The sequence below is a fragment of the Lontra canadensis genome, unplaced genomic scaffold (genome assembly GCF_010015895.1).
Source record: "Lontra canadensis isolate GAN:19392208 unplaced genomic scaffold, GSC_riverotter_1.0 scaffold158, whole genome shotgun sequence".
NCBI classification, from domain to species: Eukaryota; Metazoa; Chordata; class Mammalia; order Carnivora; family Mustelidae; genus Lontra; species Lontra canadensis.
This window is the reverse complement of record NW_022631152.1, coordinates 2,235,332-2,252,463: the sequence shown is the minus strand read 5'-3', so window position 1 is coordinate 2,252,463 and position 17,132 is coordinate 2,235,332. Positions and strand designations below refer to the sequence as shown.

General features: G+C 41.2%; 1 protein-coding gene across 2 annotated transcripts in view; it reads left to right on the top strand.

Annotated features, from left to right (window-relative positions):
* Positions 1-17,132, top strand: part of JAK1 (Janus kinase 1) — a 123,180-nt gene that overhangs the window by 67,890 nt on the left and 38,158 nt on the right. For both annotated transcript variants that reach the window (XM_032844863.1, XM_032844862.1), the window contains 3 exons: positions 7,301-7,383; positions 9,846-10,044; positions 13,504-13,627. In XM_032844863.1, the coding sequence (XP_032700754.1) occupies positions 7,378-7,383; positions 9,846-10,044; positions 13,504-13,627 (329 nt within the window). In that variant the 5' untranslated portion in view covers positions 7,301-7,377. The remainder of the gene's footprint in view (positions 1-7,300; positions 7,384-9,845; positions 10,045-13,503; positions 13,628-17,132) is intronic.

The window sequence follows — 17,132 nt, the reverse complement described above, 5'->3', positions numbered from 1 at the left end:
TTTTTTTTATTACACAGTATTTCAGCTCAGGAAGCTTTGGAGGCTTGCTTAAGACCAGGCAGGTTCTGGCAGAACTAGGCTGGAACCAGGGCTCCTATGGGTGGTTTCTCTTGTTGCCCGCAGGAGGAAGCTGGCGCACAGACCCTGTCCTCATTCGGACCCTCCCTCACCTTTCCATGATTCCTGCCTCTTTCCTACATGGTCCCTCCTTCTTATACACCCATCCCTGTGATTTTCTTTTTGCCTGGCTCTTTTCCAGAACAGCCACACCCTTCCTTTCTGTCTTTTAAAATCTTCTGTCTTCCTCAAAGCTGGAAACTGATTCCACTCTCCCTGATCACTGCACAGCCCTCTCTTACTGACTCCTGCTCTTCCTACTGCCTGTCCGCATCCCCCCACAACCGCTGTCTGGAGGTCCCCCATGGATCTGTTTATCTTGCCAGCTGTTAATGGATGGCAGGGTTTTGGTGGGCTCAGTTTTATTCGTGATGCTTCTTTAGAGTCTGCCAAAGCCCTGTGCCTTGACCAAGGAAATGGGGCAAAGTGAGAAAAGGCAGTGAAGCCAGAGGCTGAGAAATGTGTTTGAGCCCCGTCTTGCCACTCACTGGCTACTTGACTGTGGGAATGTCTGAACCTGAATCTTCTCATCTGTGAAAGGGGCTGTGAGACTCAAATGTGGTTATAGATGTGAAAGCCCTTTTAAGCTATAAAGTATGGTGCAAATGTAAGGTTTTATTGTGATGGCACAAGTGCTTAATATGTATTTTAGGGATGAATGATTGAAAAGCACATAAGGTGAAGACAGGTCATTCTCCCCACCGTGTTTGGAGTGTCTCCTGCCACCATATTTCTGACCCCTATATTCTGTGTTCTCTAGTGACATTATAGACGTATTAGTGGTAAAAGAAGAAAAGAAAAGTAGCAAAGCATCTTGATACAATGTGGCTTTTAGGAAAATACTTATTGACTTTAATTAGGCAGAGTACTCTATTTACTTTGATCAGAAATTGTCTGTCAGGGTAAGCAGGCTCATTGGGAGCCGTGCAGAGAGCCCTGACCCATCGAGTTGGCATTGATTGTTTGATCATCCCTAGAAGTTTATTGTAAATGAAGCAGCACTTACGGTTCTCGGGTATTCCTGGAATTGCTGCTATAGTTAGAAGTGAGTTATTCTGTGTGGCAGGAATGGCATATAGAAAAGCCATAATTCTGACTTGCTGACAGGAAAAAATAGCAAATTTTGTATTTAGATTATGTTGTCCTTTTGGCTGGAATCCATCCACTCTGCGCAGTGTCTTGTGATGCTTTCATCGGAGGACTTACTCTGGGTCTCAGCAAGGCAGGGGGTACTGGGAGCAACTGACACAAGTCACTTCCAGAGTTCCCGTGGGAGCAGAGTCCCTAGTGAGGAGACTGGAAGGGAAGCAGAGATGCTTTCTTTCTTTCTAGCCTGGTGCATGTCTTAGGCCTCCAGGAGGGTCCGTGTGCACGTGGGCTGCGCCTGGGTGCTTCGATTTTTTTTTAATGACAGCTGTTGGGGGTGCCTGGGTGGCTCAGTTAAGTGTCTGCCTTCAGTTCAGGTCATGATCCCAGGGTCCTGGCACCGAATCCCGCATCAGGCTCCCTCCTCAGCAGGGAGTCTGATCCTTCCTTTCCCTCTGCCTGCCGCTTTGCCTACTTGTGTTCTCCATCTCTCTGTCAAATAAATAAATAAAATCTTTAAAAAAAAATCTGTTAAATAAATGACAGTTCTTTCAGTCTCTGGAGGGAAAGCCTTGGAATGAGTTTAGTCTCCTACGTGGATGTTAGGCTGTGAGAAATACTAAAAAGTCAGAGAAGACAGTGATGTAGGTGATGGGGGGCATTTTAAAGCAGCTTTTGCCCTCAGAGGAAAGAGCGGTCCTTGGAATCAGGAGTCCTGTGTTTGACTTCCCGCACTCCCACTGACTGGCCTCAAACCTCCCCCGCTTCTTATGAGAATTAAGTGGAAAGTGCCCAGTTCCTCTCATGAGATGTTGCTGGTGCTCTGTATAGACTGGAGTTTCCTCTTCTTGACTGAAACTGTGTTCCATCAAGATGTAATCCGTTTAACAGAAGTTAGGGCCAGAATGTGAATGCTTGCTGCCTGGTAAGCCTGCATTAGGCACTTTATTCGCATTAACTCACTTAACCCTTAACAGCTCTGTGAGATGAATGCCATTTTTAGCCCCCTCCCCTTTATAACCGAGAACACGGAGGTTTCGGATGTTAAGTAGCTTGCTGAAGATGACAGGAGCTAGTAGGTGGGGAAGGCAGGATTCACACGCCGCTCGGGATGGCTCACTCTCTTCACTGCCCTGCTAGATTTATGAAGTGGAACTTCATTTATGGCCCGGCTTTTGTTCTGAATCCCTGTGTATTCTTTTGTTCTTCAAACAGGCTCACAGCCTAAGGCCTTTGCCACGAAGCCTACAATATATTGCTTTAGCACTTAACACCTTTCTGGGCACTTCCACATCAACAGCCCTGTTTGAAAAAGGCATTGTAGGAGCTCGATGAAAACTTTTTGAAAGATCTTTCTGATACTTGAGGCAGGATGTTTCCTCTCAGGTTGAGGGATCAGGAAACTGAGGCTCAGAGATTAAAATGATTTGTCCAGGGGCACACTTGCTAGTGATGTATCAGCTCAGTAATGTTGCTTACTTTGTTACCTTCATCTTTCCTTTAACAACTGCAGTTGATCTTTAAATAACAGAAGTTTGAATTGCATGGGTCCACTTATATACATTAAAAAAATATACAGTACAGTGCTATAAATAAATGTATTTTCTTTCCCTTATGATTTTCCATTTAAATTAATTTTTTAAAAAATTTTTATTATTTGATAGACACAGCGAGAGAGGGAACACAAGCAGGGGGAGTGGGAGAGAGAGAAGCAGGCTTCCTGCTGAGCAGGGAGCTGGCTGTGGGGCTCCATCCCAGGACCCTAGGATCATGATCTGAGCCAAAGGCAGATGCTTAACAACTGAGCCACCTGAGCACCCCTCCCTTAAGATTTTCTTGATAACATTTTCTTCTCTAGTTGACTCTATTATAGGAATACAGTATGTTAATATATAAAACAAACAAATATGTGTTAATTGACTATCTGCGTTTTTGGTAAGGCTTCCAGTCAACAGTAGGCTATTGGTAGTTAAATTGGAGGGGGGGAATAAAAAGTTATAGGCTGATTTTTGATGGTGTGGGAGCAAGTGTGCCTAACCTTTGTTGTTGTTCAAGATTCAGCTGTATTTGATTACTTATTGATTACCTAATATGTGCTGGTGACCAGCACTAAACAAAAGAGACAAAAGTCCCTGCCCTCGTGGAGTTTGTATTGTTATGTTAGGTTTCCACCCTGACCTTAGGGCTGTGCCTGCTGAAATAGTTTTTTAAGGTCTAAGAAATTTAGTCTTAAAATTTTTTAGGCAGCTGATTTCAGGAAATATTTCTAAATTACATATTTTTCTTTTCAATTTTTCTAGGTTTATACTTTAACTTTCAACTTTTGTATTTTCTACTTCAGAAACCAAACCAAAAGCTTTGATTCCTTTAAGGTGTACATATAGTGACTCACTGTGTATGTTTTAGTAAAAACAATCAGATACCCAAAGTGTTGTAGTCTGACTCTTGTCATTGATTTTAACCATCATCCAGTCTGTTTTTATCGTGTAAATCTGACAGTGGCCTTTGGCCAAAAGCCATCCTATTCTGATCATACTTATGAATATTAACATGGTCTATTTCTATGTCTCTTCACTATTCAAAGTTTAATTGTATATTCTTCCCTTACACAGATACCTGTATTTCAAAAGATGTCCTTGACAGATAGAAGAGTTCTTTATCTTCAGACTAATAGATTTCTAGGAGTTTAACATCTTGGAAAATAGTTGTAAAATTCCTCTGTTGTAGCCAAGCCCTGTTCAGACCCACAGAGTTGTGTTTTGTTTCTGTTAGTCCTTCCTCATTCAGGAAGTATCGGATATACTTGTCTCCTGTATGAGACTTTGTAAATCAAAGAATTGTGAGACCCCACAAAATTTCCCTGCGCCCCCCCCCCCTTTTTAATGAAAAGCAACATCTACAAGACCAGGAAAGCAGTCCTCTGATCATAGAAAGAAAAGCAATTTTTTCAAAAACTTGAAATTTTGTAAGTAAATTAGTGTGGAAGAATTCACTGCTATTATCAAAGAGCTTTTGATTACTCACTCTTATTCTTCCCATTTTCTGAGCTTCTTTGCTTTGGGAATGGGACCCAGTGAATCTTATTATTTTTAAAGGGTATCGTGCGATTCCTTCTGGTCAGTTTTTTTTAGCATTAAAGATTTTCTTTTTGTATCTGTAACAAGAAACTTAAATTGATTTCTTGGAATTATCCAGCATATTTATAAACTGATCTTGCTCTTTCCTACCTGTTCTTAAAATAAATAGAGAGCATCTTGCTTGCTTTATGTGAAAAGAGATGTTATTTGAGTGAAGCTTTTGCACAGTCTGTAGCAGCAAAAAACTTATCATCCTGAATGAGGACAGGTGTCATTTCATATAAAGTGGATCAGCAATTTTAGATTTAAGTACTGAGAACGGTGTCTAGCATGTCTTTTAAGTGCTTTATGGGTGTTTTTACATTTTTATCATTAGAGTGTCAGTTTTTTGAGAGCAGAGATTTTGTTATTGAATCAGCATATAAAAACATCGTAGTTAATGTGTATTATCTAGAAATTCTGTTACTGATCCTGTTTTCCTTAAGAGTTTAATCTCTAGGCTAGCGCCACAAATCAATACCATTTTATTGTCCTGTCCAGTAATACTGGAGGTCAGTTTGAAAATTAAGTACTCTCTGATTTCAATATAGTGTGGCTTGCAGTAGAGAAGGCTAATGGAAAAAGCAAACTCTCCTATAGGTTTTCATATAATCCTAGTTCTAGAAAAACCTTGGTAATTTTTGGCTGACTCTCAAATCTTAGATGAGGCTCAGAACAACCCTGTGACTTTTGAGTTCAAGTTATAATATGCAATCTGATGGTGCATTTTAAAATCCTTTGTGAGTTATAAAAGGATTTATGCTGTAGTCTTTGTTAAAGAGCTGGGGGGCTGGTGGAACCTATAGCTCTCTTCCTGATCTGAAAAGCTTTGAGCATGTGTCCCTTTCCTGATTTGGGGCAGGCTTTTTTTTTTTTTTTTTAGATTTTATTTATTTATTTGATAGATCTCAAGTAGGCAGAGAGGCAGGCAGAGAGAGAGGGGGGAAGTAGGCTCCCTGCTGAGCAGAGAGCAGTGCCGCTCAAAGGCAGAGGCTTAACCCACTGAGCCACCCCGGTGCCCCTGAAGCAGACTTCTTAATGCTTTAGAGCATGGAGTCCATCTGGTCCATTTTCATTCCTCCGAGGCAGTAGCATATTATAGCATGCTTCCAGGAATACTCAGAGAGGCCCCAGATGTGTTGTTAGCAAATACTGCTGATGAACCAATAGTGCTGTGCTTTGCCCAGGTGAAAAAGAGTATTGGAGAGTTTTTCCCATTTATGAAGCAGGAGAGATGAGACTAGCTCCTTCCCTCTACAGGACCTTTGCACATGCTAATCCTTTACTGTTTTCTTCCCACCTCCCTGGATATCCATTGTATCTCAGCTCAGTATTACTTCGCTCTTGAGTCCTGCACTAGATGACACTCTTCTTATTATATCTCTCTCTTTTTCCATCATGGCCTTTTAAGCTCTGTATAATTACCCCTTTATGTGCATCGTTGTTTGATTCCACTGTAGACTGTCAGCTCCATGTAAGCAGGGACCATATTGTTCCTTTTCTTTATTGTGGCCTCCTAATATAGGTCAGTTTCTGGCAATGAAGAACTGCTCAAAATAATGAATTTCCTAAATGTGACATTTGAAACTCTGATTCTGAGCTGAAGCAAAGTGTTAATTAGCATGTAGCTAATTTCACATTGCTCTTTTGATGCAGGGCAGGGTATCTGTTCACATAATTAAAATAATTGATTATATTAAATTTTTAAAACCTGAGAGTATAAGGATTTAATCTTTGACTCTTGTTAACATTGTCCCTGTCAAAATAGCTAAGTCGAAATTGTCATATCAAAATTCATACTTGTATCCTCTTCCTGGCCTCCAGAAGATGACATTGTGACAGGATTGATTTTAGATTGCTTTTATGTTTTCATTTGTGCCATCTCCCACTTTGATCGTAAGGTCCTGTGGGAATACTGGCCTGCAGCCTTGCAGGTTACCCATACTCATCTCCTTTTCCCCGCCCCCTTTGTACTTCTGCCATGTACTGCTTGGGATTGTGCACTTCCCAATGTAGAGTTCTGATGAAATCTATTGAATGAATGACAGAAAACAGACCGTAATCTGTCTTAACTCGGAAACCACTAAGGGTGGTTACTCCTTAGTTGCAAAAATTATTTGATTCTACTGTTAAAAAATTTGTGAGAGGCATCTGGAGAGTTGTTAATAGAGAGTTCTGTGGGGGTGCCTGGGTAGCTCAGTGGGTTAAGCCTCTGCCTTCAGCTCAGGTCATGATCTCAGGTTCCTGGGATTGAGTCCGGAATTGGGCTCTCTGCTCAGCAGGGAGCCTGCTTCCTCCTCTCTCTCTCTCTGCCTACCTCTCTGCCTACTTGTGATCTCTCTCTGTCAAAAAAAAAAAAAAAAAAAAAATAGAGAGTTCTGTGTGCGTGTTTTGGAGGGGTGGAGGGTGGTGGTTGGTGATGAAGATGGTGGGATCAGGTACTTTAATTCTACAGAATCAAGCTGGTATCTTTATGTTGCTACCTAAGTTTTCAAGGAAGAATGGCTCAAAAAATATTAGGTTAACAAAAAGCATTTTTCATTAGATTTATTCCTAGGCCTTCCCCCTTTCACCGTACTGTATGATATTTCACCATTAAAATGAGGCCAGATTGGGGGAGGGTAATTCTAAAGGAAATGGAAATGGGAAGTAAAAGCGTGTATCTTTGGGTGTCCTATTGTTCACAGCCTCAGGAGGGAGGTTGTTGATGGAAAAGCACAGGGTCCTCACTTAAACTAGACAGGCCGCTCTATGCCAGGAAGCAAAGTCCCTGGCTTCCTTTCTTGAAGCAGTGAAAATGTTATCTTCTGAGATGCTTCTCTGTCCTCTCAGTGTCCTCACCAATTTTTTTTTTCCTTCTTCCTCCTAAATGCTTTTTCCTGCCCACTTATGGTTTGGGCTGCTTCCTTAATAAAAGTGTCCTCTTACTTTCTGATGCAATTACCTCTGCAGCTGATTTATTTATTTATCCTTGTTTTTAGCCCAGCTCTAAACGGACTTTGGAAAGTAGAGAAGAAAATCCAGTCTGCTTTTTGGAGGACTTTGGACAGCCGAATAAATGCAGGTATATACATTTGCATATTTTTAAAGAAGGGCCAAAAGGAAAATAGCTTTTAGAATAATGAAACTGATCTTGGACTTACAGGGCTATGAGCCCTTATGTTCTTTACTTTCAAAGTATCGGTATTTTAATTTTTGTTCGTTTCCAAATTTGAGTGTGCTGGTTTAAAAATCCCGAATATGGAAGTATAGGAATTCCAAAGTAAAAGGTAAACTTCCCTTATAATCCTTCCTAGACATTCAGCACTTTAACAGTTTATTGTATGTTTTTCCATATTATCCATATGCATGACCAAAAGGGTCATATTATACATATTATGCTTTTTTCACTTTGCTGTATGTCCTATATGTCTTCCTGTGTGGGTTCATGTAGCTTTATCTCACCTTTTTTAACAGCTGTATAGTAATCTTTTATGTTGATTGTTCTTGTTTTGTTTCGTCTCCTGTTGAACATTGTCAGTTGTGGTTTTTCTTATTTTAAGTGGTGCCACACCTTGTACATATATAATTTGTATACTTACCTGATCATTTTCTTGGGGTGAAAGGGTATAACCACATCTCTGAGTTCTTCCCATGCCACGCCTCTATAGGATCTCAATGACAAAGGCTTATCTTACATAAAGCAGACTGCAGCTGTTTTGTTTTCCGTGTCTATTTTTCATTGTGGGGTGGAGTTGGGAGCTCAGTGTTGGGTTTAAAAACTTTCTTCCTTGACAGTTGATCTGAACCCTCAGGGTAAGTTATGATCTAGTCTTACAGCCTGTGTTCTGGAAGATTCTGGTTTTCAAGATGAAACAAGTAAAATTGAGTGCCTCTCAGTTGTAGCATTGAGGCATATCCGATTCGTGTCTCTCCTGTAAGTATCTCACCTCACCAGGGCAGCTAATAAACAAGCACATGAGTTTGGTGAAAAGACCTGTGGCTGTTGTCCGTACTCTTTGACTTGTCTTGTTTGGAGGAGCGTCCTTGGGCCATTCTGCAAGCGCCTATTAAATGTGCTAGGTACTGGGAATACCTGTGATGTCACTAGATGAGTGACGTGGTCCTTGCCCTTAAGAAACTCCCAGCATATATGATTGAGAGAGACAGACATGTGCATAAGATGGTCATAACCCAGTGTGGTTAGTGCAGCGAGGTGATCTTGGGAGAGGGCATCTAACTTAGGGGATGGGATGGAGGTTCCTAAGTGCTTCTTGGAGGAGGTAGTGTCCACGCTGAGCTCTAAAGAAAATTGCAGCTTGCCATGAAGAGGATGAAGTGGGGAGGTATTCCTGTAGAGAAACCAGGATGACCAAAGGCAGGAAGGTGCGAAAAACAGGATGGGGAGGGAGCTGGAGTGACAAGAACGATGAATGGCAGCTTTGTTGGTTTCAGGTGTGAAGTCAGAGGCTAGGAGTAATGGAAGATGAGGTTGAGGGGTGGGGTGGGAAGCTAGTTGGCAGGCAATGGAGGGGCTCTGTGAGGAGTTTGAGATGGCACTTGTAGATTAATGGGAAGCCTTTGGAGGATCTGATATGTGTTACAGAGACGTTACTTTGAGGGCCAAGTGAAGGTTGGCTTGGCAGGCAGAAGGAAAGTAGAAACGTGGGGTCAGGGAAGTTAGTTTGTAGGTGATTGGTGTCAGAGTGAGGGGAAGAAAAAATGTATAGGGTTTTCCTTTGTTCCCCTACTTTCTGCCTCGTCTAAGGCTAGTAGCTGAGGCTGGCTCTTCAATCCTTGTTACCCTCCCTTTAGAGGGGAGCAGAGGTGAATGACTTATTTACGAGTTTCTCACCAGCAAGTTCTGACCTCTTTGAAGCAAGGCTTCCAGCCCTCATTCTCCTGTCACAAAGTGGTTCCCATCCTCATACCTGCCCATGCAGTGACAGGGACCTGGCTCTGTTCATTAATTTTCAAGACACTTCCATATGGCTCATGAGCCCGAATTGGTAGTCCCTTTGTGTGTGCCATCTCAGAGCCAGCCCTGGGCTAGACTCAGGGGGCATGAGGATAGAAAAGACATGGTTCATGCCCTCACTGAGCTTCCTGGTTAGTGGGAGATAGACAAAGTTAAAAGACCATTCGATCTGTGGCATGGGTCAATTCAGAAGTGAAATGATTCTGGTAGAGCTAGCTGCAGCATCAACAACCGTGGTTCCAGAATGAGCCACATTTTTCAACTACTACTTGTGTGCCAATAGAGAAAACAAATTTAGGCTGTGTCTAAAATTATTCTTATTTTTGAGAACATGATCTAATCATAATTAGAATGCATAATGGATTATGTGTGTAATTAGAGTGGATCATTTCACCTCTTATATGTTCTGATGCGTTTGATTTTCAGAGAGGGAAGGTGCAGGGAGAGGTACTTAAATTGCTTGAGAGGTAGTTCTGCCTGCTTCCATTACCTTCCTGACATTCTCTTGCACCACTCGAACTTTTAGCACATAGAATGACCACACGGTCTTGTTTTTCCTTCCACTACAGTATCTAAATATAAAAGAGGACTGCAATGCCATGGCTTTCTGTGCTAAAATGAGGAGCTCCAAGAAGACGGAGGTGAATCTGGAGGCCCCTGAGCCAGGAGTGGAAGTGCTCTTCTATCTTTCTGATAGGGAGCCCCTCCGGCTGGGCAGTGGAGAGTACACCGCGGAGGAGATCTGCATCAGGGCGGCGCAGGAATGCTGTGAGTACTGGTTGCCCGGGGTACATTTCTGCTGTCCAGCAGGTGCATCCCAGTGTCTCTGCCCCCCCCCACCCCCCCAGAACTCTGCTGTGTGGGTTCTGCCCTGCCTCTGCCACTTACTTGCATTTGACTGTAGGCCAGTGATTTTAATTCTGGGAGTTTGACTTTTCACTTTCTTGATCGTAAAATGCCTTGTTCTTGCTCTGTCACTCATGACTTTGGGATACCAGGGAATGGTGCTTGCCTGCTGTGGAAGCTCAGTTTTTATTTCCCCTACCTCTAGGAAACTGGAATCATATCGTCACTAAATGAATAAAAACAGGGAGTACAAAGTTACAGGCTCAGTAATGGCATCTCTCAATATCTGAATGATTGTTCAAAACTTCTGAAAAGCGTGATCCTTCCTTTCGCCACTTTAATCTGCTCCCTCCCCCATGATTCTGACTTGAAGTGAGAAGTTGAGTGTCACTTTGTGGCTTGGTCAGAATGCCAGCTTGTAAAAAGGGCAGTGAGGCTGTGAACAACATGGTCTTTTATTTTTTTTCCCCTCCATGTGAACCTTGTCTTACTTAAGTTAGCCTGTTGCCCTCGGAAGGTGAGAAACCAAATTGAATAACAAAATGAAGCCCTCTTTGTTATCCTTTGAACTTGGAATCAGTCATAGCTTTTTTTCTACCTCCTTGTATATGACTAGTAAAGTTAAATCATAGAAACATAAATATATGATCTGATCTACTGGGATTGTGGTGATGGTTGTATAACTGTAAATATACTAAAATTCACTGAAATTTATACTTAAAATGGGTAGGCTTTATAATATATAAGTTATATCCTAATCTGTTTCTAAAAAAAAAAAAACTCTATTTTATGATGATGATTGTGACTAACGATGATGGCCAGTGGTCTTATCCGTGTTTCATTTATATATCATCTTTAGACCTCAGGACCATTATATTGGGATACTGGAGACATTTCAAGAAATACTTACCTAGTTTGTGATACAGCTTGTCTAGGAACCCATTTTTCTTTATATATCTTTATCTATATATCTGCCTCAAATGCTTTAAATACCAGAGTTCCAATAAAAGGGGAGAGGTTGGTGCTACAGGGAAGAGTGTGTAGTAGGCCCTTACTAACTAAACACGACATTAGATAAAATCAGCTGAGCTATGTAAATTATGAGGGGGGAAATGCATTAATCTTTTAAAGTTGTTTTGACTAGATAGCGAAGTATATAAGGAACCAGCTTTTGACATCAGCTTTAAAAGGATTTGTAATTAGCAAAACAACTAGATGTAAATTATTGCTTCTAATGTATTTTTTTAAGGTGGTGTTTTTTTTCTCCTTTCCCTTGGGGTTTGGTTTATAGTGTTTATTCTGTTAGCCCAGCCATGGTGTTTGTACAGAATTGCTGGGCTGCAGTTAATGAGAGAGCAAGGGGCTGCTGCCATAGAAGACCGGAGAGAGCCTGAGTCCACAGGCAGATGCAGCCACTGAGTCTGCTGTAGGTTCGGGCTCAGGGCCAGTCGGTGTAGGGCACCAGCTTCCAAGCCTAGTCTGGAGAGAATGAGTGGGCTCTTTGATAACTGACTCAGGGGAGTGTTGCAAACATTTATTAATTTTAAAAGTGTATGAGTACAGAATGCCACATGTTCTTATAGCTCTGCTTATTATTATAGTAAGTGGTATTTAGAGGCAGTATTGTTTTCTTCTCTGTTGTCCATTAAAGATATGGTCTCTTTTTGTTCTTTCAGCTCTCATTATTTTACTTCCTCATTACCTCTGTCTTGGTTTGAATCGTAACTCTGCATTTTATTAGCCGAGTAGCCTTGAATTAGGCTAAATCTCAGGAGGCCACAGTTCCTTCACCTGTAAAATGGCAAAGACATTAATTACCTCATTAAGTGTCAAGAGGATTAAAAGATTATCAGTGTACAGTGTGTTAGCCTGATGCCTGACACTTAACTCTCAGTAAAAGTTAGTGTTGCTGTTACCATTATTCAGTACTTTCGTATAAAAAGCTATCTTTGATCTTCCTATTTATAAGTATGAATAGTATTAAAGTCAGACCTGTGGTAGAATACATATTGTTGATTACAAATTACGCTTCAGTATGTACGTGTCAGGGCACATTCAAATCTGCATACGTGTGAAGAGAGGTGGGTTTCCAGGCTGGTTCAGAAGGGCCAATTCATGAATGAACAACTATAGTATACCTAAAACATAGTCTTAACAATACTGGATCTAGAACTCATTTGCTTTTGTTCCCAAAGAAAAATGCTCTTTGAAGTTTACCCCCATCTTCTCTGTTGTAAGGGACTTCTGAGGGATGAGTCCAGATACCTTGAGCAGAAGGAATTGAGGGCTTCCAGTGAGGGGGCATCAGGATGCCAAGGCATTTGTTGCATCTTTACTCAGTGTGTGTGCTGGAGAGAGTTGGTGGCTAAATGGACGGGCAGGGGCGGTAAGGGTCCCTGTCAGTGTCTGTCTCTCTTCAGATTTCTCGGATTTGGGAAGTGCCGATTACCTTATACTTCCATATATTTTTCGGTTAAGTTGACTGTATCTTAGCTTGAGGCCTGGTCATGCATGAAAATATCAGTCATAATTGAGTATGTGCAATCACCACCTTCTTCCCTTCCCCCATGCTTTTAGATCACAAGTCTGTGTAATTTTAATTATGGGCTCAGAAGTAAGTGGAAAGGTGCTTTCCTGGCCTGGGGATCTCCTTTGTCTTTTTAACCCTTCCTGTATCAAAGGAGGCAGTTGGTGGTGGGGGGGAGGCAAGGGAGCACTCACTATAGGACCACTTTTGTTAAGCATATATCTTCTTATTAGTTGGCTACTAATAAAAAATATTTATGATAACTATACAGAGTACTTAAGAAGTGTATTTATTATTAATAGTAATAGATTTTTATCACTGACAAAAATCAATTTGGTTATTTATTCTAACTCATGATTTCGTGTACTACTGCCAGGAACTTCTTTGCATGTTTAATGCATAATCGGAGTGTGTTAGAATTTGTAAAACATTTCTGTAGGAGACAGATTGGGGATTTCCCGAACTCCAAGAATGTTGCTAGGATTAGCAAGGTGCCTGCCCATCAGGTGGGATCTGGAAATGTGGGCTGGCATATTTTTTCTTTTAGGCATGATTTGTTAAGACTGTCATAGACACCGTGATGAGAAATACCGTTAGACTTTTATTTTCAAATGGGTTTAATCTGGTTTGCCAGGAGCTATAGTGCATATTCCTGGGGAGCCATGGTTCTAAATTATCATGATTAAAACTGCCTGATTAAACATGGTTGGAAGTCATATTTGCCCTGAAAGGATAAAAATGTGACCTAGATTCTTCAGATAGAGTTCCTTGTCTTTTCTTACATCCTGCTTCAGGAACAAATGGCCTACTGTATCTGTCTTTAATTTTCTGATATGTTCTTTACCTATGCCCAGGTATCTCTCCCCTGTGTCACAACCTCTTTGCCCTGTATGACGAGAACAGCAAGCTCTGGTATGCCCCGAATCGCGCCATCACTGTTGACGACAAGACATCCCTCCGGCTCCACTACCGGATGAGGTATGGGGGCCTGCCTGGCTGCCTCTTGTGGGGGTATGACAGTCAGCCCGCAGCCCTGAGTCACTTACTGGGAAGATTTGTAGTCATTTTGTAATTGGTGAGTTTTGTATTTGCTTGGTCTGAGAAAGGACTTTTTAGTATTTGAGATACAATTCAAGATGAATTCATTCGATCACCACCATCTGCCACATTTTAGAAAAGACATCGTTATGATGCAGAGGGTATTTTGAATAGAATTAGTATCCTACAGCAGAGTTTTTCAAGCAGTGAGTCATGTTTATTAATTTAGTGAGTTGTGACCAGAATTTGTCTTAAAAAAAAAAAAACACAAAAAAACGAACAGGCGAGAATAGGTAATACCGGCGTACACACATATCCTAAGAGTACTGTTTTTTCACAACTTCTGTTTGAGATATGCAGGTGTATGTACCAGGTCATGATACAATAAAAGATTTCTTCTTAAAAGTTCCAGCTAAAAAGTTTGAGAAACACCGCTTGAAGGGGTTCCCTAGAAATCCTAGGTTGGTCTTGCTCTCAAGGGGTAGATGTTGTGATCCACTCCCTGAGGATTTTTATCTAGTGGGTGGGACCCAAGTTTTTCTTCTGATGAGTAAAGTACTTGCCTTGTCTCCTATATCTTAGACTTTCTTAGATGTCACGTAGTCTCCCAGGGTGGCATAGACAGTCAGTACTTCACTGTAGGGTCGTGAGTTTATAAGGCCATTTGCGCTGTACCCAGAATTGAAAATAGGTCTGTTAGATACTAGTTAAACACAAGTGAATGTATAGCTAAGTAGCAAAAGAGCTTATAAAAAGGGTGAATTGTTTTTGAAAAGCATCTTAATTTACATAGACGTGATGAAATCCGTGGATTCCCTCAGGTGCTAATGGAATGTAGGGACCCACCGGAAAAGCCGTGGGGGATCTGGGAGGCTCTCCCCAATATCTTAGCTGCTGTTTCCTTTGGGAAGGTGTTAGAGTTGTTCACATTCCAGACCGGCCTGGGTGCTTTTCCCAGCGGCAGTTGAACCAGACCTTTCTTTGGGCTGACTTTTTTTTTTTTTTTTTCTTCTTTCTGTACTCACCCAAGGTCTCACTTTAAGGGGAAAGGTGTGTAGCATGTGAGATTTCACGCCCCAGATTTAGGGAGACATTCACTCCACCCAGCTGAGCCTTCTGACTATATTTGGATTTGTTTTTCAAAGTGTAATCTTGCTTTCTGTGGCCTCGGGGGGTTGGCTCTGTGATCCAGCATTAAAATGTATCTTTGCAGCTGGCAGTCCAGGAAGGGGGCATGACACTGAGTTCTAGTCTTTCCTTGTAGATCTCTCCACTTGGCTCGGAATCTGGAATGGTAGAATTGGGACTTGGATGAGACCTGAGTTTACCTAATTCAACTACTGCAGTTGTTTGGGGGAGAACTGTGTCCCAAATGGAGAAGTGAGTTACCCAGAGTCACACACCTAGTGAATCCTCTTTTCAGCCCCAGAGCCCTCCTTGAGACATTGGTCTTTGTTGAGTGTTGAGTGAGTCCCTCACTCACCATTAAAAGCTAGTTATCTTTGCCTCCTCCTTGTTTGGTTAGCTGCCAGGAAGTGCTGGGCTACTTCATTTTTTGGCACCTCGACTTTGTACCTGACATTGCGCTTCAACAGGATATTGCTTTGTTACCACAGGCTCTTTGAACTTGGAAAAGAGATCCCACCCAAAGCTAAAACATTTGCATTACAACAAACTACAAAAACTTTGAAACCTCATAATCTCACCACTAAAGAAGGTGTAATACAAAACAAATGTTAGTGACTATTTTAGTGGAATCCCAGCTCTATTTTGGGAAATACTCTGTGCTTCAATTTTAATTTTCTGTTTTTAGATAATGCTTTTAATAGTTTTTTTTAAATAATATATCTTAATATAAGCCTATGTTTTATTCCTTTTTAAGAAAAAAAATATTTTCTTGATCTTTCACTATCCATTAGTAAAAATTCTATAGAAACCTAAGGAGAATTTGTTGTGTATAATATCTGTATGTAAACTTAGAATATGCAGTCATTTGTAATGTAGTTTTCTCAAAAACTTGCAAGGAAGGCGTATCTCCTTGATAGGTCTATCTTTTTATCTCTCTCTCCCTCCCTCTTCCTTCCTGTGTTGTTCCTCCACGCCATTTTGAAAAGGAATCTACGCAGCTGTTATACTATATTTATTTATGCCATTCTTTATTTTTTTCCATTAGCATATTCTAATACTGGCAATTTGTGTGTGGCCCAAGTTTGATGAACATCTTGATAATTAATTTTTTTTAAAGATTTTATTTATGTATTTGACAGAGATCACAAGTAGGCAGAGAGGCTGGCAGAGTCAGGGGAAGCAGGCTCCCTGCTGAGCAGAGAGCCTGATGTGGGACCACATCCCAGGACCCTGAGATCATGACCTGAGCTGAAGGCAGAGCCTTAACCCACTGAGCCACCCAGGCGCCCCAATAATTAATTTTGAAAAGGAGTGTAGAGCATCTTTTCATGTGTCTGTTGGCTGTCTGTATGTCGTCTTCGAAAAATGTTCGTGTCTTCTGCCCAGTTTTTAATTGGATTATTTATTATGTGGTTTTGAGTTGTAGAAGTTCTTTATTTTGGATATTAGTCCCTTATTGGCTATGTCATTTGCAGTTATCTTCTCCCATTTGTTAGGTTGTGTTTTTGTTTTGTTGAGGGTTTTTCTTGCCTGTGCAAAAGCTTTTTGTTTTGGTGTCATCTCAATAGTTCAATTTGTTTTTGTTTCCCTTGCCTCAGGAGACCTATCTAGAAAAAACGTTCAGAGGCTGATGTCAAAGAGATGACTGCTAGTGTTTTCTTCTAGGAATGTTACAGAATTGTTGAATCATTATATTGTACACCTGAAACTAATACAACACTGTATGTTAATTACATTTGAATTTAAAACAAAGTATAGAGTTTCTCTTTTCAAGGTACCCTCTGGTTTTGTCCTACTAGGACAGAATTAGGAAGGTGTTGATTTTGGTAGTTACTGATTAAAGGTTTTTGTTTTTTGTTTCGTCATCTTATTAAATAGAAGGCTGTCAGCCTTTGGCCATGGGCAATTTCTAGAGACCCAGCCTTGCTTTAGGCTCTGCTTAGCCATTACTAAGGTAGCAAAGCTGCCCATTAGTTTGATTCCCTCAGTCTTGTCTGAACAGCTTGCCAAAAATTTCCAAATCAAAGCTGGTTCCACAGGGCTCAGACAACAACCTCAAAAAATTCATTGAAGATGATGTTCTGCCCAAAGAGGGTAGGTTGGGCTGTTGTCTTTACCAGGTCTGAGGACTCTTTCTCATAGAGACTGAGTGGGATATGGCAGAAGAGGACCGTGCCTTGGACTGGTTCAAAGAGAAGCTGTCCTCCGTGCTTCTCTTTTGAACAACCTCCTCCATCCCAGAGATCCTTTTACCCCTTCTCCCAGGTGCCTTTCCATATTGCACGCAACTCTTGTTTTCTCATCATCACCGTCTTCT